A 22710-nucleotide genomic window follows, 5' to 3' on the forward strand; every position below is an offset into this window, starting at 1 on the left:
ATTGTTTGGTGGCGTTTCATTGTTGATAACACAGCAAAAGCCCTGCTACACAAAGAACACTTGTACGGCTTCAGCCGTGTGTGCGTTATTTGATGTTCAGATAAAGTTCCCGAATGAGCAAACGCCTTGCTGCACAAAGAGCATTTGTAGGGTTTCTCACCGGTGTGTATTCTTTGATGCGTTTTTAATGAAGAAAATGTAATGAATGCTTTGCCGCATACGGAGCACTTGTAAGGCCTCTCTCCCGTATGGATCTTTTCATGTTCAGATAAACTTGAGGAATGAGGGAAAGCCTTGTTACACAATGAGCACTTGTACGGCTTCTCTCCTGTGTGTTTCATTTGATGTCGGGTCAAAAGGGATGAACAGGTAAATGCCCGGCTACATGAAGAACACTTATAGGGCTTCTCTCCCATGTGACTTCTTTCATGTCGGTATAAAATGGATGAACGAGAAAACGCCATGCTACATACAGAACACGTGAAACACTTCACTGCTGTGTGTATTCTTTGATGGACCTTCATTCTTAAATTAGTTGAAAAATTCTTATTGCAAACGGAACACTTGGTGGGCTTGTCTCCTGCGTGTATTCGTTGATGTATTTTCAATGTTGACATCCAAGCGAAGGCTTCAGTGCAAAAGGAACACTTGTAGGACTTCCCTCGTGTATGCCGCGTTTGATGCGTCTGTAAATTTGATAAACGAGCAAAAGTCTTGCTGCACATGGAACACTTGTAGGGCTTCTCTCCAGTGTGAATTCTTTGATGATCCTTTAAGGATGCCTTTACAGAGAAACTCTTAGAACACATAGAACACTTGAAGGGCTTCTCTCCAGTATGGGTTTTGTGATGTCGGTATAAACTTGATGAACGAGTAAAATCCTTATTGCATTCAGAACACTTGTAGGGCTTCTCTCCAGTGTGAATTCTTTGATGACTCTTTAAGGTTGCCTTTACAGAGAAACTCTTAGAACACACAGAACACTTGAAGGGCTTCTTTCCCCGGTGGAGTTTTTGGTGTTGATATAAACTTGCTGAACGAGCAAAATCCTTATTGCATTCGAAACACTTGTAAGGCTTCGCTCCTGTATGGGTTGTTCGATGCGATTTCAATCTTGCAAACGAAGGAAAGGCCTTGAGGCAAACAGAACATATGTAAGGTTTCTCTCCTGTGTGCATTCTTTCATGTATTTTGAAATGGGATAACGAAGCAAAGGGCTTGCTGCAAACAGAACATCTGTAAGGCTTTTCTCCTGTGTGGACTCTTTGATGTCGAGAAAAACTTGATGAATAACCAAAAGTCTTGCTGCACACAGAACACTTGTAGGGCATTTCTTTTGTGTGGATTCTTTGATGTATCGATAAATCTGATGAATAATCATAACCCTTTTTGCACACAGAGCACTTGAATGGCTTCTCTCCTGTACATGTTGTTTGATGATTCTTTAAATTTATCAACTTAACAAAGGCCTTTTGACACAGGCACATATACGAGTATGGTTTGTCTTTCTTATGTGTTCTTTGATGCTTCTTTAAATAATGCAACTTGTAAAATGCCTGACTACACACAGGACACGTGTACGACTTCTCATCTTTGTGTACATTTTGATCTCTTTTTAGGGATGAAATGGACAGAAGTGATTTGTTGGACAAAGAACATTTGTTTCGCTTCTCATTTCTTTGAATCTGTTTGACTGTTATTGAAGACCTTGCGTGAGTATTCTCAGACAAAATGGTACATTTATCAATGTCAAGACAAAAAGCACCATCATGCTGATTCAAAGAAACTTCCATTTGATTTTTATCTGCAAAGACATTTCACAAAAATGGTTAATAAATCAATTCCTGTGAAAACGTAGCATCGTAGTCAGTACTTTCACTCTCGTTAGATCACTCATTGGCCTTTTGTCTATGCTCATCTTTTTTTTAATGGCAAATCTAAATTCAAGCAGAAAGAAAGGCAGAATTTTACACCTTTCCACATCAGCAAGTTTCTGAACAAGACGTGCACACATGTCAGGTAGCTGATTTGTTACTGCATAAGCTCTGTTATAAACGTCGTTTGACTGATTTGTTACTGCATAAGCTCTGTTATAAATGCTGTTTAAAAATGTTATTTCATAAGTTAATAAAAGGTTTTCGCTTTGCCATAGTTTAAAATGAGAAAATACTCGCTTCATCTGTGCAGAACAGATGGCTTCGTTGTATACGTGCGTCCTTTACAGGCTAGATAGCCTAGTCGTAAACTCTCTCCTTGATCCGCAGACGGCGCCTCGAGCCGCGGGCAGGAAGGCGGATTATATATATGTGGAATGTGAACCTTACGTAGGATGCGTGAATTGTAGACATAGAGACTGTTAAAACATTAACTAATACTTCGTATAATCAAAGTGACGCTTGAGTTACGATAAATATGCTCTGGATTTAAGTTTAAATGAGAAAATGAGCTGGAAGGTACATTCAACACCTGGAACTCATCAGAACGCCCTCATACATTTTATGGCCTTATCAGAACCAGGAATGCAATCCCCCTTCAGTGAGTTATATTTTCTGTCACCTCGGAGCCTTGAAAACACATCTGGTCCGGATCCTAACGGTGCGTGCTTCACTCCTCCAAGACGAAAGGACGGATGACGGTGGGGGACTTGGCCCACTGGGGATGACGGTGGGAGGACCCTTTGCCAGTTCCTTTGTCCTCTCGGACTCTAGCGGAGATTCTCTGATAAAGCGTGTCCCTATATAAATGAACTGTGAATCGATGTGCAGTTAGGAAGGTTGACATGGCATGATGGTCCTTCGTGCTGTAGACGTCTTCGTTTTCCTCCAGATCTGTGTAATTGGTATTTAATAAAGTTCGTCATTCTCAATCTGTTGGTGGAATTCTGTTACGATCAAGGAGTCCTCCCCACATTTTATGGTGCCGTGACTCGGATTGCAGCAGAGGAGGACAAGAGGAGCAGACCCTGAACGACAGGAGGGAGGCTGCCTGAGGCCGGCGCCGGCACGCTGATTTGTTTTAAGGTGAGCATTGTCTTGTATTAAAGGGCTACTTTTCCAAATTCGAACCTCCCTCCCTCGAGCGGGCTCAGTCCGCTCCCTTGCCATCTGCCCTGCCTGCTCTCCGAACGAAAATTGTAAGTAAAGGCTATTTTCATGCCTCAGAATGACGAGCCTTTGTTAAATTCACCAGGATAACATTAAGAATAACGCTAAGGGTAGAATTTGCGCAGGATAACATTAAGAATAACGCTAAGGGTAGAATTTGCGCAGGATAACAGTAAGGATAACGTTACAGTTAGCAAGGAGGAGGGGGAAATGTGAGGTCGGACAGCCATAAGGCTGCGTCGGTGGCCAAGAACTTTCCAGGAAGGATCAGCCCAGAGACAAGATGGGGTATGCCATTGCATGCCAGGGAAAGAAGGGCTGTGGCTAACGTAGAGGGCCAAAGGAACATGGCCAGGAATAGGGAAACGCGCAGGTACCAGGTAGGCTTGACAAGAAGGTAGTGACAACTACGAGGTCAAGCCAGGAAGCTCGAGACTAAGCTCTAGACAAGAGGGCAGGAAAGTTGCTGAAGCTGTAGGGACAGAGGAAGCAAGCAACAGAAATCCAGATAGAAACAAACCACGACCAGGTGAACAAGAGAAAATAAATAGGCTCACAGCAAGGGGCCAGGTAACCACAGGTAGGAAGGACAGAAGTGGTTTTTGAAATATTGAAAATTTAAGCATTACAGCTGTAGTTATTGAAGCTACAAGGACAGAGGACAATTAAGTAAGCAGTTAAGCAAGTAAATCAGCGGTTGATGCCGCTGGTCCAGGATCCAGACCAAGACCCCGCGGTAGGGGAGGTAGCTACCATGCCTCTACCCCCCCCAAGCCCTGAGCCCTGTCCCCGGGCCACAGGCGCCACCTCTCCCACCCCCGCCCCTGTTTCCCCAGGGGTTAGACCCCCAGAGAACTAGACCAGCCGCCCCTCAGGTTCACCTTAGCCCGGGTAATCCATTTAGAGGACAAGAGGTTAGTGGGGCGGACAGCGGGTTCGCGCCTCCAGAAGGGCTAGGAGAACTGTACCCCTCATTGGAAGGGTTCACGGAATCGGAGAACCCACAGCCTACAATCGGGATGTGTCCCTTAAAAACCATAGGACTGAGAGCGGGGGCACCCATTAACATCAGGGTACCCTGGAGAGAATCAGATTTGGCGTCTATGCAGGAGCGGGTGATAACCTTGCTGGCTGAAGAGCCCGGTCAGATACCGGAATTTATGCGTTTGTGGATACAAAATACAGGTGCAGATTGGCGGGACGTCTGCCACATGGGGAAGGCTGTATTGCCCGCGCGGGTGTGGGACCAGGCCAAAATACACGCACGCTGGCCAAATGTAGCACCAACCCCGGCTCAAACCGTGGCCCAGACCCTCGTCGATTGGAATGCCCTTGTCGACCTATTGTTGACCGGGGTATACACCGCACTGATGCCAGCCGCGGGGCCAGATTGGAATAAAATATACGGCCTAAAACAGAAACATGGCGAAGCAGCAATCGATTGGAGAGAGAGGGTAGAAAGAGCAGTGTTAAAGTGGGGAGGACTGGGCCAGGTGCGGGCACAAGATCTCCCTCGCGCTGTTGTGAACAATTTTATGGTAGAAGGGATGAGACCGGCAGTTAGGAAGCGCATTCAAACGGCTATGATAGGATGGAGGAACACCCCAACCGACCAACTAGTTGAAGCGGCCGAGCAATGTGGCGACGGCGACGATAAGAAGGCCGATGTAAAGGACGACATGTTGCAAATGCTTGTCCAGGAAAAAAGGGCCCCCTCCCCAAAATTGGAACCCACAAGGGCCCCCTCCCCAAAACTGGAACATGCAGGGGCCCCCTCCACAGCCGCAGAATTGGGCCGTGCAAACCACCACCCCAAGACCTGAGCTCAGTCCCGGGGCTCTAGGCAACACCCCAACACCCCCGCCCTGCCATACCCTTTCCACCTCAACCCACCCCATCCAGCCCGTCCCAAAAATCCTTTTTCCTTGAATGAGAGACGTAATATGAATGAACAAAGATTGTACATGGGAGTGACTGGAGGAGGGGCATGATTTGAGTCGATCTGATTTTCGCGCGAAGTCTGGGAGACTCACTGGTTTACGAATGAGGAATGAATGTATATTGGGATATTAATTGACGTGTGTATCTGGCCAATGTATTTGTCTGTATGACATATGCAAAGCAGAGGGTTTCGGTGTGAAGCTTTGTAAGTGGTCTGCTTGACGTGCGGGAAATCCAGGCCGGGAATGTCGATTTTAGCGTCTATCCGAGGGACCAGGTGAGGTCCTTAACTGAGTCCGGATTTTCATTTGTTTGGGAGTGTTTGGGAGCGATTTGATATAAATCGGGTCAGGAGAGCACTCGGAGGAGCGTTGATATGAAGCGGTTTCTTGGAGATGGTTACAAGATGGGGTGCCTTTGCCTTTCGAGCGGCAGTCGGGCAGCAATTTGGAATTTGTTGAATTAAATCCAGAATTTGAATTGAAATGTGTGTTTGACTTGAATTGAAGAGTTTATTCAATGGCAGATTGAAGAATTCAGTCAATTCAACTGAATTCAGAAGTTGAATTTAGAATACGGAGTTTGCTCAGAGTGCAGGTGATAACCTGCCTACTCAAAAAGGATGTGCCCCGCACGGTGGGAGGTCCGTGAATGGTTGGCAAAGGGTTTCTTGAATTGCCTGCAGGAATTATGCGATTAACGATTATATTGTGTATTGATGACTTGTGGATTGTATGAGTATATCCCTGAGGCCGATGTGACCTTGGGAGTCAATGGGTCGTGTAATGAGAAAGATTACAGTTTGCTGGTGTGAAATTATGTCATGGTGTGAAATGCGGTCAGAGGTGCGAAATACACACCCTTGATCTGGAGAGAGAGCGGAGGTTGTGGTTTCATTGCTGTGTCTGTCTGTGGAGTTATATTTCTGAGGCATGGATTTCAAGGAGGAGGTGTGTGCCCCGAGAAGATTGTGGGTCGCAGATTGGGCACTCTGGGTAGGCACTGGGGGCTGCAGTTGTGTGGGCGCACAGGAGAGTGCAGGGGGAGTGGGCGCGAGGAGGTGTGTTGATGAAGTGTGCAAACGAGGAGGGATGTGCGAAAGGTGTGCACCAGGTAGAGAGGGTGCTGCATGGTAAAGCACGCCTCCCACGGAAGTTCCTGGGCGGATTGTTGACGGTTGTTTGATTCGTAGGGTGTTAGCATTTTGCAATGTGGAGCCTCAATAATGGTCGTTTGTCTGTCCGGATGTGGAGTTCTTGCAGGGGTGGGATGTCGCCGGACTTGTATTATTTGTGGGATGAAAGCGCTGGTTACCCCAATTCGACGTTTGTACCACCTTTCTTCGTTTGAAGTTTGACCTTTTGAAGTTTATTTGACCTTTGTTCGAGATATGCAAGGGAAAGAGGTCAGAGGTAATTCACTAACCTTGGAAGAACGACAGGCTGAGCCAATCTACTGGGTGTTGCTTTAACGGCAGGATATAGAACTTAAATCTGGAAAGAAAGGACATATATTGTTGGTTAAAACTGAAATCATGTACGTAATTAGTGAACAGAGAATATCGAGTTCTGTTTTTGTTGTTGTGGTTGTCGTTGACGTCTCAATAGGTGATTCAGGGGACTCAAGAAATAAACAGATTTCCGGTGCCAACCGGAAGCGTCAGGTACAGTATGCTTTGAATTTAATTTAACCGGGCTGAGTACAGTGACGTGTTTGATCGAGCTCTGGGGATAGTCATGTTAAATGGAGGACATTTGGGAGGATGCAAAGAGATGCAAGTAACATGGATTAAGTTGTGGTATCAAGAGGTGGGTGCCCAGGTGTATTGTGGTTATTATAACTTGCTGATTATGGGGGGCGCACCAAGTACAGATCGGGTTGCATGGTGGAGCATGCATGCATGGAGCTTGGTGGAGCTTGGAGCATGCATAGAGCATGGAGCAGGGTGGAACACCCCGTGTGGTTGGAGGTTGCAATTGCGTGACATGCAGTGAACATGCCCGACTTTTGGCTTTGCGAGGCTCCAGATAGAAGTTGGCATTTTCGATACTGTGGATTATATTGTGCCTGTCTGGAGAGGTGATGTCCTGTGCTGAGGCTGGTGACACGCCTCTGTTATTTGTCTGTCTGTCTGTCTGATTGTAAGTCAGTGGTACGATCCTATGGAGGGCTAATTGAGTGCTCAGGCGTCATTGTTCCATGGAGGTAAGGTGTGAAATATAGCATAAATAAGCTATAGGTAATGGAAATATGGCAGTGTAAGCTCGCTGAGGAAGAGTTACCTGTAGTAGGGGACGTAACAGATTGGTGGATTATAATGACGGGGGAGCGCAATAGTATAAGAGGCGACTGGGAAGCGCAAGTCTCAGAAGGGAGTAGTCAGCTTAAATGATGCAGTGTGTGGGAAGGAGGTGATGAAGCGTGGATGAGGGTTTCTGCAGCCGTGGAGGAGAGGGATGGACGGAGACGGGCGATGTTTTTAAGGTGAAAGAAGGCTGTCTTTATGATCTGTTTAGTGTATTTGTCAAAGGAGAGGGTTTGGTCAATGATGATGCCAAGATTCCGGATGTGAGGGAAGGTGGATACTGGGAAACCATCAATGTTGAGGGCAGAGTTATGGGTGGTTGAGGTCGTTGTTGGTTGTTGTTGATCTGAAGCCAGGATTTTATTTCAGTGATGCAGTTTGTCAGGATAGAGCAGGTTGTGGTGATTGAGCCGTTGTAGATGTCATCAATTTTGCTTTGGATGAATGAAAGGAAGGAGATGCAGTTGTCTACTGTGAATGACAGGTGGTGTGTGTTATCGTTGTTGTCTTGGAAGTTCAGTTGTTGACATAGTCCGGAGTGTTCTAATTTGCACAGGGAATGACAATTGGGATGACAATTGAAAAGAAAAAAATTGAGTAAGTTACAAGTTTTGTTTGTGGATCTGGGGACAAGCTAGTTTGATGGGTACCCTGGGGTCTTCGGCGTGTCTATGTGTTTGTCTGTCTGTTACACCGGACTCTTGAATGGGTTTTCATGAGACGAATTTCAGACATAACAACAGTGAGAATCTATTTTGAGCGAATCACAGTGGGTGAGAAAAACATTGTGTGTGACCAGACACCAGAACTGACCAGAATTGGAATTGGAATTAGACCAGGTTATTTCTATTATTTGTTTATTCGCGAAAATAAATAAATAATAGGGGGAGGTTAATGGAGGTTAATGGTGGTTTGTTTGTGGTAATTCTAGTTGAAACTCTAGCTGAAATAATTTTCGTTTATTTTTTATTTATTATTGATGTAGGAAACAGGCAAATGGGATGCTGAGAGAAGGATTAGAGAAAATTGGATTGAATTTAAAATCGAATATTGGATAAAATTGGATCCACTTGGAAAAAGTGGATTAGGAAATTGGTGACCAGGTGTTCCACCAGAGGAAAAAGACCAGGTGTTCGTGGAGCACTTCACCCGCAAGAACGCCTTGGAACCAAGGTGGAAGGGACCAGTCCAGGTGTTGCTGACTACACCAACGGCTGTCTTTTGCGAGGGCAAGACCTCGTGGATCCACGCCACGCACTGTAAGTTGGCCATACAAGCACCAGACACTACACCACAGCAACCACAGTAAGGATGGGCCTAATCATAGGTACGATACTATTGATAGCGACAGCAGCTAGGGGAAGCTCCGATTCCAATAGATGCGAAAATGGAACCCGACACCTCACCGTAACATGGGGACAAAGAGTATCACTACCATGTTTCGAACAGAAAGCCCTGCACACAAATTGGGTAAGCGTAAGATGGCTAGCACTGTCGGCAGGGCCTGGACGCGTTGGCATTGTACTACGAAAGCAACGAGAGTTCCGGGAAAACGGGCAAGCTAGCATTAAGACCTTGGCCCAACCAGGATACAAATGGGGAACCCCTGATTTTAAGCTACAAACACGCACACGCCTAGAGAAAGGCATGACTATTCAGGTCCGGTGCAGCGTCTGGACCCCTGGCGCGGCCAGTGGCGAAACTAAATACACACCATGCATCGAATACATACTCACGCCGCACCCCCAGGACAAGGCCCCAAAGAAGGGTGAAAACACATATTGGAAATTGGCAAGAGAGGTGGCGACAATTCAAAATAGGACACACTGCTGGTCGTGCATGCACTTCCCCCAAGCAGGCACCACAGGAATACACATGATAGTGCTACCTCTGTCCCTCAATGACCTTTGCTCACAACCTATCGATTCCCCATGTTTAGTCACCACGCTGGAAAGAGAAGGGGTTGGCAACGGCAAGAGTTGCAATCGACAATTTAATTATCGCCCGTCAATGATTGCCCATGTGGCCGAGAGGCCTGCCCCCGTCTGGGTCAAACCACAGAAAGGGATGGTCTGCCTCCAGGGTTCCGGCCACTTGCTTATGGGAGAATCAGAATGCGCCTACATCTCCCCGGTAAGCTGGGACAAGGGAGTGCTGGGATTACATTACGAATAGTACTGCAAGATAAACACAACCACAACATAACGGCTATAACATTCTCTAGGGGGGTTAGTAGGATTAATGGGGTGATAAAGGGACTCCAGTGCTTATCCACCCACCTGGTCCCACCCCATGGGACAATGTTTATATGCGGCGACAAGGCTTACCCCTATTTACCAAATAATTGGGGGGGCACATGTTATCTTGGTTCAGTCCTTCCTGACGTTGAGATACTGGATGAGCTAGACCCAAAGTCCTTGGACAGGCGACATAAGAGGTCGGTCATGAACGAAGATGGAACCACTAAACTACACGGGAGCCTATGGGAAAAGGTGTTAGGTTTCTTCTTCCCAGGTGCGGGCACAGCCATGAACAGCTTCCGGATAGATAAATTGGCTTTGGCCCTAGAAAAGGTGGCAAACGACACCGCTACGGCTCATGACATACTATTGGACACGGTAGTTCACATGCGTACAATGGTGATGCAGAATCGGGTGGCTTTGGACATGCTCCTGGCAGAGAAAGGAGGGGTATGCGGAATAATAGAGAGAAAATGTTGCACTTACATACCTGATCCATCCGAAGGAGTGTCAGCCGCAATAGTGAGACTAAGGGAAACTAGCCACGCCCTGACGATCGATCGGATCGCGCGCGAGAACTCTTATAAATTTAGCTGGCTCACTGACTGGTTCCGGGGATGGACGGGCACTATAGTGAAGTGGTTATTGACCGCACTGGCCGTGATAATCGGGGTAGTAATTTGGGGGGCACTAATGAAATCTTTAGTCCTCCTCTGTATGAGAAAGTACTTTACAGGATGGAAAATGAAGAAGCCGCCGACAACGACTATGGTTCTGACCACAGAGGCCGTCGACCTGAATGGGTCCTTCAACAAGGCAGATGTGACCGGCGCTTCAGAAGATTGTATTGAATTTTGTGATGACTGTGATACTTGTGTTGAAAATCCCTTGTGGGAACTGGCTGCTGCCTGTATTGATGTTTGTGATGACTGTGATACTTGTGTTGTAAACCCCTTGCGTGTACTGGCTAACGCCCCTTATGTATTACAAGCTCACAGCTGTACACCCCCTTCCGACCCAACTATGGATCTGATTGCGACGCTGGGTCTGGCAGTCGAGGGACCCGACGTGGATATCCTAGACCCGCAAGCCGACCAGGCGTCCATGGGAGACTTTGACATAAAGGAAGTCCCTCTCTTTGCTTCAAATGTTTCGGATCTCTTTGCTTCAAGTGATTCGGATTTTAACGCTCTGTACCCTGACCAGGAACATGAGACACAAGATACTGACAACATTATGTATTCCCCAGAACAGCAGCACGTGAGAGATCTCATGGGCATGATCGTTGATTAACTTCGAAGATCTGCAAGGACCGCGTCTGCAAAGGGTGGGGGGAGCAAGTTCCGCAGGGGAGGTGGCTGGCCCCCTGGCGGGGCAGAACCTCATCTGGACCAGACGCCTTCGTTGTGGATCCGAAACGTTAATGGACTTTCATGTTCTGAGCCCTCAGGTTCCAAGCACGCACCACACGACACGTTCCCCAAATGCACGGGCGAGGCGCTATGGGCGCGCGATATGCCCTTGGGAGATACCCGCATTACACGATTGTCTTTCAATAAAGCCCGATGCGGCATGTTGTCTCTTGAGATACTTTGTCTCGACGAGACAAGAGGAAGGTTAATTGTCAGGTAGCTGATTTGTTACTGCATAAGCTCTGTTATAAATGCTGTTTAAAAATGTTATTTCATAAGTTAATAAAAGGTTTTCGCTTTGCCATAGTTTAAAATGAGAAAATACTTGCTTCATCTGTGCAGAACAGATGGCTTCGTTGTATACGTGCGTCCTTTACAGGCTAGATAGCCTAGTCGTAAACTCTCTCCTTGATCCGCAGACGGCGCCTCGAGCCGCGGGCAGGAAGGCGGATTATATATATGTGGAATGTGAACCTTACGTAGGATGCGTGAATTGTAGACATACAGACTGTTAAAACATTAACTAATACTTCGTATAATCAAAGTGACGCTTGAGTTACGATAAATATGCTCTGGATTTAAGTTTAAATGAGAAAGTGAGCTGGAAGGTACATTCAACACCTGGAACTCATCAGAACGCCCTCATACATTTTATGGCCTTATCAGAACCAGGAATGCAATCCCCCTTCAGTGAGTTATATTTCCTGTCACCTCGGAGCCTTGAAAACACATCTGGTCCGGATCCTAACGGTGCGTGCTTCACTCCTCCAAGACGAAAGGACGGATGACGGTGGGGGACTTGGCCCACTGGGGATGACGGTGGGAGGACCCTTTGCCAGTTCCTTTGTCCTCTCGGACTCTAGCGGAGATTCTCTGATAAAGCGTGTCCCTATATAAATGAACTGTGAATCGATGTGCAGTTAGGAAGGTTGACATGGCATGATGGTCCTCCGTGCTGTAGACGTCTTCGTTTTCCTCCAGATCTGTGTAATTGGTATTTAATAAAGTTCGTCATTCTCAATCTGTTTGTGGAATTCTGTTACGATCAAGGAGTCCTCCCCACACACAAACTGCCAACCTTCAGCAGCAAGCTAAACAACAACATAAAATGTACTTAATTTCCTGGTTCTTGAATTTGAACTGTTGTTTTGTTATGACTAGAATACAAGACCTGTCGCTTCGCTGACGGAAATACCAATCTTTGCTGCGATGGCTAATATATGGGGGAAGAAACAAAAAGGATTCCTGGGAGATCCTGCATGCTCTCCGTGCAGGGATAACCAACATCACGTGTTGGCATTTGCAGTTTTGACATGCGTGTCCATGTACCCATAAAAAAATAATTTTGATCTCAAACACTCCCGGGAGTTGCGCGAATCCGCCGTAGTTGGATTTATTGAAATCCGTTAATCCTTTCTCAAGTTATAACACGACAAACAAACAAACAAACAGACAGACACGGCTCCTTTTATAATATAAAAGATTATGGCATTGGAAGTTGAAAGTCACAATAAAGTGCAACTGAAAAGTAACTTTATGCGCATGTTGATGAAGCTACTGTTAGAGTGTGAAAAATTTTAAAATAAAAAATCCCAGCTCTTTGAAAATCAAGGTGACATCATATTATAAGACAAGAAATAAACAATCAGGAAGAAGATAGAGAAAAGGCAAGGAAACCTAACAACCTGAAAGTGGAGAAGAGCTCGGAGAGCATTTATTATACCAATTGTTACAAACTTTGTTTAAGACATTTTTTAAAAATCGTTTATTTACGATTGTACCATATCCTGATGCTGTGTGGACTGTGCTTCCCTGCTGATGGACCTCTGATAGTTTGTAACTGTTGCTGCGTTTTTGCCTGAGGAAAAACTGCTGAAATCTATCTATCCGGGTTCTTCCCAACATCTTTGTTCCTTTCACATTTCTTTCTACTTTTCACATTTCTCTTTATTCATTCTAATTCTTGCTTCTTTATTTCTCTCTTTCTTTATCTATCTGTCTTAGGAGAAGTGAATTCTTGCAGAATTTTTTTCTGGAAGGTTCACTTGGCTGCGCCTGGATGGGTTTGAGGGTTGTGGAGTAACGGCTGGATCCCGAATCCTATCCAGGTTCCTCCTGATTACTCCATCTTTACTCTCTACTTCTTCTGGTTTCTTCTGATGACTCCAATGCACTATTTGGTTTTCCATTTCATTTCTTTGTTAGACCAGCACGTCAACTGTTTCAGATCAGCAATCCACCTGTCAGTGGGATGTGAAATTGCACAACATAATGCTGATCAGTCTGTTTTTGCTGTAAATCTTGTTGTTTCACAATCTCAAGCTAATTCAGGGACACGTTATAGCCATTGTTGAGAAAGGGGTGGAAAAAATGAGTAAAAAGCACCATGAAAAGCAACCTCAAATGCAGAGGGTTATGTGACAAGGATAGACAATCAGGCCAGGTAAGACAATCAGAAAGAAAGAATATGGGGGTGGGGAGCAAGGAAGTCACTGAAGTGAAGACAGGGATGAGAGTAGTATGAATATGAGAGTTCTGGGACAACCCTAGATGCAAATTTAAGATTTATTCTGGATTTCTAAAAGAGATTTATATTGTAGAACTTCAGAACCTTATAATTATTGAACATTTTAATTAAATCTGCATTTCTAGGCTGATCAACATCAGTATGGAGCCAGTCCTTTACTGAAAATCTAAGATTTTTAGGTTTTAGTATTTATGAGAATCAAGGGAAACGCGAAGCGCCCATCCCTTTATTTGGGACGAGCAGAAGTACCCGGCATTGCCGGGCGGGGGAGGGGAGGGGAGGGGGAAGAGGAGGGGAGGGGAACGGGGGGGAGGGGAGGAGAGGGGGGAGGGGAGAAGAAGGGGGGGGAAGTACCCGGCATTCCGTGTATAAACGTGAGGGAGAAGAGGGGGGAGGGGGAGGGGGGAGGGGAGGAGAGGGGGGAGGGTGAGGGATGGGAGGGGGAGAGGGGTGGGAGGGGGGAGGGGAGGGGGAGGGGGGCAGTGTGAGGGGGGAGGGGGGAGGGGGGAGGGGAGGACGGAGGGGGGAGGGGAAGGGGGAGGGAAGGGGAGGGCCAGTCAACAATGACGTTGCAGTTCTCATGGTCGGAGAGCAGCACAACAATCGCGACATCGTCCTGAATCTTTGCAACAACACGAAGCGGATTTTGGAGACTCACCGATCCTGTGACGCCCTCCAGTACCGGCGTTGCCGGGCGGGGGAAGGGAGACCCGTACATTCCCAACCCGTACATTCGCCCTCTCGAATCAAGCTCACTCGGACAAAAGCCTCGCACAAATTACACCGTGAAGGCCCAATGGCCATGTCTATGCCACAAATCAAGTACGTGAGGGAGTCGGCCGCACTGAATTGAAAATATATAGAACGCTCATACTCCGTGAAAAGTGAAGCCAACTGGCGGCGGGGATGGAACATCACGTGATCGCTCTGAGCGAATCAGCACGCTGCTCTACCACCGGTCAGATTCTGTGTATAATATTCCTCGCTGAAATGCGCTGAGGTAAAAATATGGTAAAAAAATATTATGAAATTTTTTTTTTAGGTAGGCCATGTTCTTCCCAGGCTCAATGGCCATGTCTATGCCAAATATCAAGCACGTGAGCCTCTCCGTTTAGGAGTCTATCGGTAACATTACACACACACACACACACAAACTGTGTTTTATATATATATCGATGGTTTCTCTGTATGCAACTTTAACATGGGGACTAAAAACTCGTTTCTCGGGTTCTACTGGACGAAATTGGCTGCAGATTTCAGAAGTAAATACTTTTGTACGTCAGGGTAATATGTTCCAAATTTCAACAAAATCCTGTTTCCGCATTCTTGAGTTTTATTAAGAAAACCCTCAAATTCATGTTGGGGTCTGTCCGTCCATCCACCCACCTGCCCCAAATGTGTTGGCACTCGTATCTCAAAGGCTATACATTGAAACTAGCTGAAACTTGGAATATACATCGGCCAATAGGTCTAGTTAGTGCCTTTCAAAACAAATTCAAAATCTGCGCTCATTAAGGAAGTCTGGGGGGGGGGGGGAGCTTTGCTTTTGATTGGAACAACCCCTCCCCCACCACCAAAATAGCTATTTGCTCTCTTCTCCAAAACTACACACACGATTTTGATGAAACTTGGCAACAAGCTTCTTATCTATGCCTATCGAAGGTGTATTGACAACATCAAAATCTGTGTTCAATAAGGGGGCAAAGGGGGTTTTTTTGAGCCCTCAAAATAGGTATTTGCTCTCTTCTCCAAACTATACACACAATTTCAATGAAACTTGATCACAACCTTCATCGCCCATGATGTATCAAAGTTTGTTCACGGCATTAAAAAATATCGGGGTCTGAGGGAGTCTGTGGTGGGTTTGAGTGGCTGTTGCTCTGGATTCAGGTGAGCTCCAGGACCGGCGGTCCGATTTTTGCTTGGCTCATAGGGGTGATTCCCAAAAACGTTGGACATCGAAAAATTTCAACTCCGGTACTAATTCTTTGAAAAAATTTCAGGGGCATATAAAAGGCTCCTTTATATGGTGTGTGCCATGTGGCAAAATATAGAAAAGAAAATGATGTTAATGATGATGTCATAGGTGCCTCCATTATTACGTCATAATTCGACAAGTACAAAACTTCATCCGATCAGGATGAAATTTCTTGAGCCTCATCTAGGGATAAATAGATGGAGAAAAAAATAATAATGATGACATCATTGGTCACGTGCTTCGGCCGCTATATTTGCTTAAGAGAAAAGTATTAAAAATCACTAAAAACCCATTTTCTTTGAAACGGCTGAACAGATTGAGGCCAAACTTTACATGCATGACGGCACACCATACCCATGACGAACTAAAAGTGCAGGGCCCGTGACATCGTAGGTCACATGGTTTGGGAGCTATGATTTTTTGAAGCATAAACCTTTAAAACCTATCTCCTCCCTCATTTTTGAACATATCAAGTAGAAACTTCAGAAATATGTTACCCGTGCCTGGATGCTAAAATGGTCGTTTGGAATTTGCGAGAGGTCACATGATTTGACAGTGATGCATAATTAAACGGGAAACTTTAAAAACCTTCCATCTCTTGAACCGCTTCATTGATCAGCGTGAAACTTCAAAGTAATGTTCATGACTTCAAGCGGAACAAGTGTTTAAAATTTCAACATGATTGGTTGCACAGTCTGGAAGGTAGAAGTTGTTATTGTGTGAAGAAGAAACTGTACATTTTACCTTCTCCAGCCATGTGACTTTTCAGTGGATGTTTAATTATGATGAAAGTGGGGTTGCATCAAAGTGGGGATGTATCAAAGGGATTCAAAGCGGGGTTGTATCAAAGCGGGGATGCATCAAAGCGGAGATGTATCAAAGCGAGATGTATCAAAACGGGGATGTAACATAGCGGGGATGTATCAAAGCGGGGATGTATCAAAGCGGGGTTGTATCAAAGCGGGGTTGTATCAAAGCGGGGATGTATCAAAGCGGGGTTGTATCAAAGCAGGGATGTATCAAAGCGAGGTTGTATCACAGTGAGGTTGTATCAAAGCGTGTCCAATGAAAGTGGGGTTGTATCAAAGCGGAAAGGCAGATGAAACCGGTCATCACTGCCAGCAGTTATATCTCAGAATAGTGAAAGTTAGAAAATTACGTGGATTGCTTACACAAGGACCAAATTATAGAGAGAATAAAAGAATTAACTGGAATAAAGCAATGGAACTTACAAAGCTCAAAGCAGGGTTGTATCAGCACAGGACTGAGCGAACGTATGAGAGAACAAATTGATAAACACAAAATACAAAACATAAATGGCTTTATGGTTGGAGGAGGTAGCGAAACTTGTAAAAATGAGAGTTGTTGATTTGAAAAGAAAAGTTCAAATCAATAACCTGTAAGTAATTTTGAACAATCCGGAGACACGTGATTATTCAAACAAAATTGTAGCAATTGATAAAACAAATAATAATATTGCATTTGTATGCAAAACATTCCACATTCAAACACTTTTGGAAGAATTGGGCTTACAGAAAAGTATTTCAAAGGCCTACAAAATAAGTAGCGAAAATAAAATAGACTTGATACAACATCATATAAATCATTCAAAAGTGAGAAGACTGTTACTTCCAGAAAAAAACACCATTAATTACCATTCATTTACTTGATCCCAAAAATGCACCAAAACACTTTTAAGACGAGGTTCAATATCACAAGTACAGGATGTAGTTTGAATCCATTGTCTGGTAGTATTACAGGGGCAATGAAACAAATCTATAAATGCTTAAAAAACTACCATATAAAAGGTGATGTTTTATTCTGGTATTAAGAAATTCTGCATCATTGATAATTCCAAACCTGTAATCGACAGTATCCACAAAATTAACAAGGGTAAGGCTAAATGTTTTTAACTTTTCATTTTTCCACATTATACACAAGCATTTCACAGACATTGGACAGAGCGGTAGATAAAGCATTTGCAGGAGGTAATAAAGTATACATTTGTATATCAAATATCAAAAATGTATCAAAATCAAAAGAGCAAACTGGTCTGTAAAGGAAAATCAATATTCATGCAGTTTTTCAAAAAGTAAACTCAAAGAAAGTATTTGATTTCTCCTAAACAACAGTTTCTTTACATTTGGAAACAAGATACTCCAGCAGACAGTGGGGATACCCATGGGTTCAGATCCCAAGATACTCCAGCAGACAATGAGGATACCCATGGGTTCAGATCCCAAGATACTCCAGCAGACAATGAGGATACCCATGGGTTCAGATCCGGCCCCTTTCTTTGCAAATTTGTTCCTGCACATGTACGAGTCTGATTGGGACCAGAACATGTGCAGGAATAAATTAACAACTGCACGAAGATGTTGTTACGTGGTCCCCTCGGTGAATACCTGGTCTCGGTGACCCCCGGACCGTGAGCGGAACTTCGCCAGAAAGCTGTATTATATATGCGCTTTCGCCACGCAATCCATATGAATTTCACCCAAGAGACAACTGATGTTCAAGGATATATTTCAATGGTAAGGATACCATACAATTTCAATGACACAACCATGGAGATTTTCCCCGAGCAATCAACAATACACAACCATCAACAATTCCCTATCCACAATCAATTCCCTATGATTAAGATGGCCATCTTATATAGGTGTGTCCCGGTGAGTACTCACGACCCCCTTTTTGGTCTCGGTCCCGCACAATGTCTCTGGGCCCCTCCTGACCAAGATGATGGTCGGCGTCGCCGCACTCGGGCGGTTGAACGAACCCCGGGTGGACGTGTTTCCACCGGGCAGGTATCGTACCACTACCAGGCACCCCGGCTGCAGCCCCTCGTGGCCACGCGAAGCAGGTACGGGAAAGCAAGCCAAACCCCACGCCGCTTGCAAGGCGTGTTAGGCCCCAACGGGCGACCCGTACGCGTCTTTTTAGACGGTGTCGCGAACGGCGCCCAACGCTGGGTCGGTGCACGGCCACACGACAGTTTGACGTCCACCGGGCAGGTATCCGTCCCGGTAACTCCTCTCGCCAGACAGGCTCGGGAACGCCGCTTTTCCACACGGCTCAATCAATCCCCACTTTCGTCGGATCGGGCGAGGAAGAAGAATACTCGTCCTTTTTTCCTCGTGTCTTTTCCTCTTCCGTTTCCGGTCACTTCCGTTTCCGGCCACTTGTTCAGAAGGGCTCCTGACCCTCCAATCACAACAACCCTTAATATACTACACACGGATAAGCAAAGACCTGAATGGTAATCCACATACATTCACATAAATATATAACACTCCCCCCCTTCAAGAAAGAAAGTTTGAACCCAGCGAAAACTTTCTTTGCCGGCCAATTTGGAGAAACAAACCAGATAACTCAACCCCCCCACATTATCAGTTCCCCCCGGGCACAGTTATCACTTAAAAATAAAGCAACCAAAATTTCCCCACAACCCCTCCAGGTTACTCCCTCTGGACTAAGCACCAGCAACGACATTGTCCCTGCCAAATCAAACTCCATCTCATGACCCTCTGACTTTGACCGTCAGTTTCTTGTGAATGAAGGTTAAGGGGTTGATCAAAGATCCAAAGTTAAGCAACTCGATAGCACCTTTTCCGGGAGGCCAAGCCGAGTATTCACTACATGGATGCCTTTAGGAACGTGAAGTTCACGGTTAGTCCGTGCAGGAAAGTTCTCTACAGGGGCGCCTTGAGGAACGGGAGTTCACGGTTAGTCCGTGCATGAAAGTTCACTACATGGACGCCTTTAGGAACGGCGTTCACGGTTAATCCGTGTAGGAATCTTGGCTCGGCGGCTCCGCCGCATTCAGTGCTTCAACTTCTCAGAACTTCCCTAATAATTATGGTGGGACCGCTTGTCCCTGTAGTCCCATGAATAGCGGTCTCCTTCTCGGCCACTACTTTGACAATCCTTCCTTCGGGAGCTGCCGTAACTCAGGGAGCCTCCATAATAATATTGATTGCGGCCACCACCAAAACTACCGCCCAGTTGTCCTCTCCTGTAGACCTCTCGACGCCTACGAAATGCCTTCCCTACTGTTATCGTCCGACCCTCCAAATCCTTGCCATTCCAATTCTTCTCTGCCTCTCTGGCGTCTTTTGTGCTGGCAAACGTGACAAAGCCGAACCCTCTTGACTGTTGCGTTTCCCAGTCTCTTACCAACCGCACTTCCACCAGCGGCCCATATCTGTTGAAGACAGAGGTCAGAACTTCTTCCTCTGTTTTGAAGTTCAGTCCCCCTACAAATAACTTGGCACTTTTGTCGCCATCCCGAGCTGGTGTGGTGTTATTTTCCCTGCTGGGCTCTTTACCAACCCTCGGGTTACCATAAACTTGACCCCCGGCCAAATCATTCCCGATAACCACAGATACACCCTCTACAGGAAGCGTGGCTTGTAAACCGACGGTGACCGGTCCGGATACCAACTCAGAACTCAACTGGATGACATGAAGCGGAGCTTTAACATAGCCCCCGACCCCCTGTAAAAGCACACTAACCCCAGTTGCCGTCTTCTCCGACAATGGCAAAATGCCCTCCAGCATCAACGATTGGTGGGCTCCTGTGTCCCTCAATACCCTAACTGGCTTCTGGTTACTCGGGTCGCCATCCAGCGACACGAACCCCTCTGAAATGAAATGTTTGTAGCCCTCCTGAACCAGGTTCTCCCGGGACGCCGTACCTTTGACAGGGGAATCTTCCCCCAGCTCTGCTCTCCAAGAATGATTTCTCACACTTGCCAGTGCATTCGGAGTCGCACTAGACTGATTCCGTTCCGGGTTCTCCCTTTTCCGGAGGTAACATTGGGACATCAAGTGTCCAGTTTTATGGCAAAAAGCACAAGTAGGCCCGGGGGAGAACCTCGGGGTCGGCCTTGAGCCCCCCGAAAAATAAGTTTGTCTTGGGCCCGTAGCCCTCGGATTTCTAACCGTTGGGGTATCATAGTTGTCCCCATAATCATCTCGAGGCCGCCGCCATGTAAGGTCGTTCTCCACACCGGGTGTTCCATAACTCCCCTGCTGAAGTCTAGGCGAGGAGTTAGGTTTGTGGACCCCTATTCGGTGGGTTAAGGCATAATCATCTGCCATGGTGGCTGCGTCCCACAACTTTGGTACTTTCTTTTCCTGCAGGTACACTTTGATGTCCTCGTGGACACACTGCTGGAATTCCTCCACCAGGATCAAGTCCCGCAATGTTTTGAAGTCTTTCCCGACTCCTTTTGACTCACACCACCGATCAAACATGTTTTCTTTCACTCTGGCAAACTCCACATGGGTCTCACTCTCCCTCTTCCTGGCATTCCTGAATTTTTGCCTGTAAGCTTCCGGAACCAACTCATAGGCTTTGAGGATGTGCGTCTTCAGTACCTCATAATCTGCACATTGGTCCATTGGTAGCGCCGAATAAATTTCCTGAGCTTTCCCCACCAGCACACTTTGCACGAGTATGGTCCAGGCCTCCTCCGGCCAGTTTAATTGTCGAGCCACTTTCTCAAAGTGTGGGAAAAATTTCGCGACTTCCTTTTCACTGAACGGTGGAACCAGCCTCACATGTCTGCCCACATCCCAGGTTTTCTGGTTAGGTGTCGACCCCGTCAGCAAGGGTGGTGCCTCTCCCCGTTCTCTCATTAACTCCAGCTCCTTGAATTTGATTTCTTGCTGAAGCTCCATGTCACGTTCCTTTAATTCCCTTTCCGCTTTTCTCTCCTCTGCTTCGAGGTCCCTTGCAGCTCTCCTCTCCTCTGCTTTTCTCCCTTCTAACCTTTCCTGGAGTTCTCGTTCCACTCTCCTTTCCTCTGCTTGTTTCTCTTCTCTCCTCGCTTCTGCTTTCCTTTCTTCTTCTTTTAACCTTTCCTGGAGTTCTCGTTCCACTCTCCTTTCCTCTGCTTGCTTCTCTTCTCTCCTCTCTTCTGCTTTCCTTTCCTCTTCTGATCTTTCCTTTTCTGCTTTCCTTTCTTCTTCTGCTCTTTCCTTTTCTGCTTTCCTTTCTTCTTCTTTAATCCGTTCCTGGCTCCGTAATTGCAACTCCAGTTTCCGGAGCTCAACATCTTCTGGTTCTTCGGGTAGCCACTCCCAGGCTAACTCGTCCCATGTTCCTAATCCCACCATAGATTGTATCACCGTGGCCTGCAACTCTGCCTTCCTCAAATTAGTTTGGACCTCCAAGTTAAAATGTTTGGCCAATTTCAAGAGGTCCGACTTTAGCAACGCTCGGAACTGTGCCTCACTCGGGGTTACCACAAACTTCTGTGCCACAAACGCCATGGTGCCTATCGTTAACACCTGTTAACCTTCACCCAAGACTTTACCCCAATTTCTCAAAAAAAAATTACCAATTAATAATTAATTAATTAATTTTAATTAATAAAAAAACTATTATTTTATTATGTTATACAATTTTAAATCCCGGACGTAGACCCAATTGCGAAACCGCAAATCGTAATTTGGACGAGCCCCCAATTCTGTTACGTGGTCCCCTCGGTGAATACCTGGTCTCGGTGACCCCCGGACCGTGAGCGGAACTTCGCCAGAAAGCTGTATTATATATGCGCTTTCGCCACGCAATCCATATGAATTTCACCCAAGAGACAACTGATGTTCAAGGATATATTTCAATGGTAAGGATACCATACAATTTCAATGACACAACCATGGAGATTTTCCCCGAGCAATCAACAATACACAACCATCAACAATTCCCTATCCACAATCAATTCCCTATGATTAAGATGGCCATCTTATATAGGTGTGTCCCGGTGAGTACTCACGACCCCCTTTTTGGTCTCGGTCCCGCACAATGTCTCTGGGCCCCTCCTGACCAAGATGATGGTCGGCGTCGCCGCACTCGGGCGGTTGAACGAACCCCGGGTGGACGTGTTTCCACCGGGCAGGTATCGTACCACTACCAGGCACCCCGGCTGCAGCCCCTCGTGGCCACGCGAAGCGGGTACGGGAAAGCAAGCCAAACCCCACGCCGCTTGCAAGGCGTGTTAGGCCCCAACGGGCGACCCTTACGCGTCTTTTTAGACGGTGTCGCGAACGTCGCCCAACGCTGGGTCGGTGCACGGCCACACGACAGTTTGACGTCCACCGGGCAGGTATCCGTCCCGGTAACTCCTCTCGCCAGACAGGCTCGGGAACGCCGCTTTTCCACACGGCTCAATCAATCCCCACTTTCGTCGGATCGGG

The 22710-nt window shown here is 46.2% G+C and overlaps 1 protein-coding gene across 1 annotated transcript in view; it reads right to left on the reverse strand.

Annotated features, from left to right (window-relative positions):
• Positions 1–12694: 12694 nt before the first annotated feature.
• LOC144892028 (uncharacterized) overlaps positions 12695–22710 on the reverse strand; it is a 63736-nt gene continuing 53720 nt past the window's right edge. The window contains exon 6 of the mRNA XM_078777179.1: positions 12695–13242. Coding sequence (XP_078633305.1) covers positions 13226–13242 — 17 coding nt within the window. The 3' untranslated portion in view covers positions 12695–13225. The remainder of the gene's footprint in view (positions 13243–22710) is intronic.

This window comes from Myxine glutinosa, chromosome 5, assembly GCF_964187855.1.
Source record: "Myxine glutinosa chromosome 5, kmMyxGlut1.1, whole genome shotgun sequence".
Taxonomy (NCBI): Eukaryota; Metazoa; Chordata; class Myxini; order Myxiniformes; family Myxinidae; genus Myxine; species Myxine glutinosa.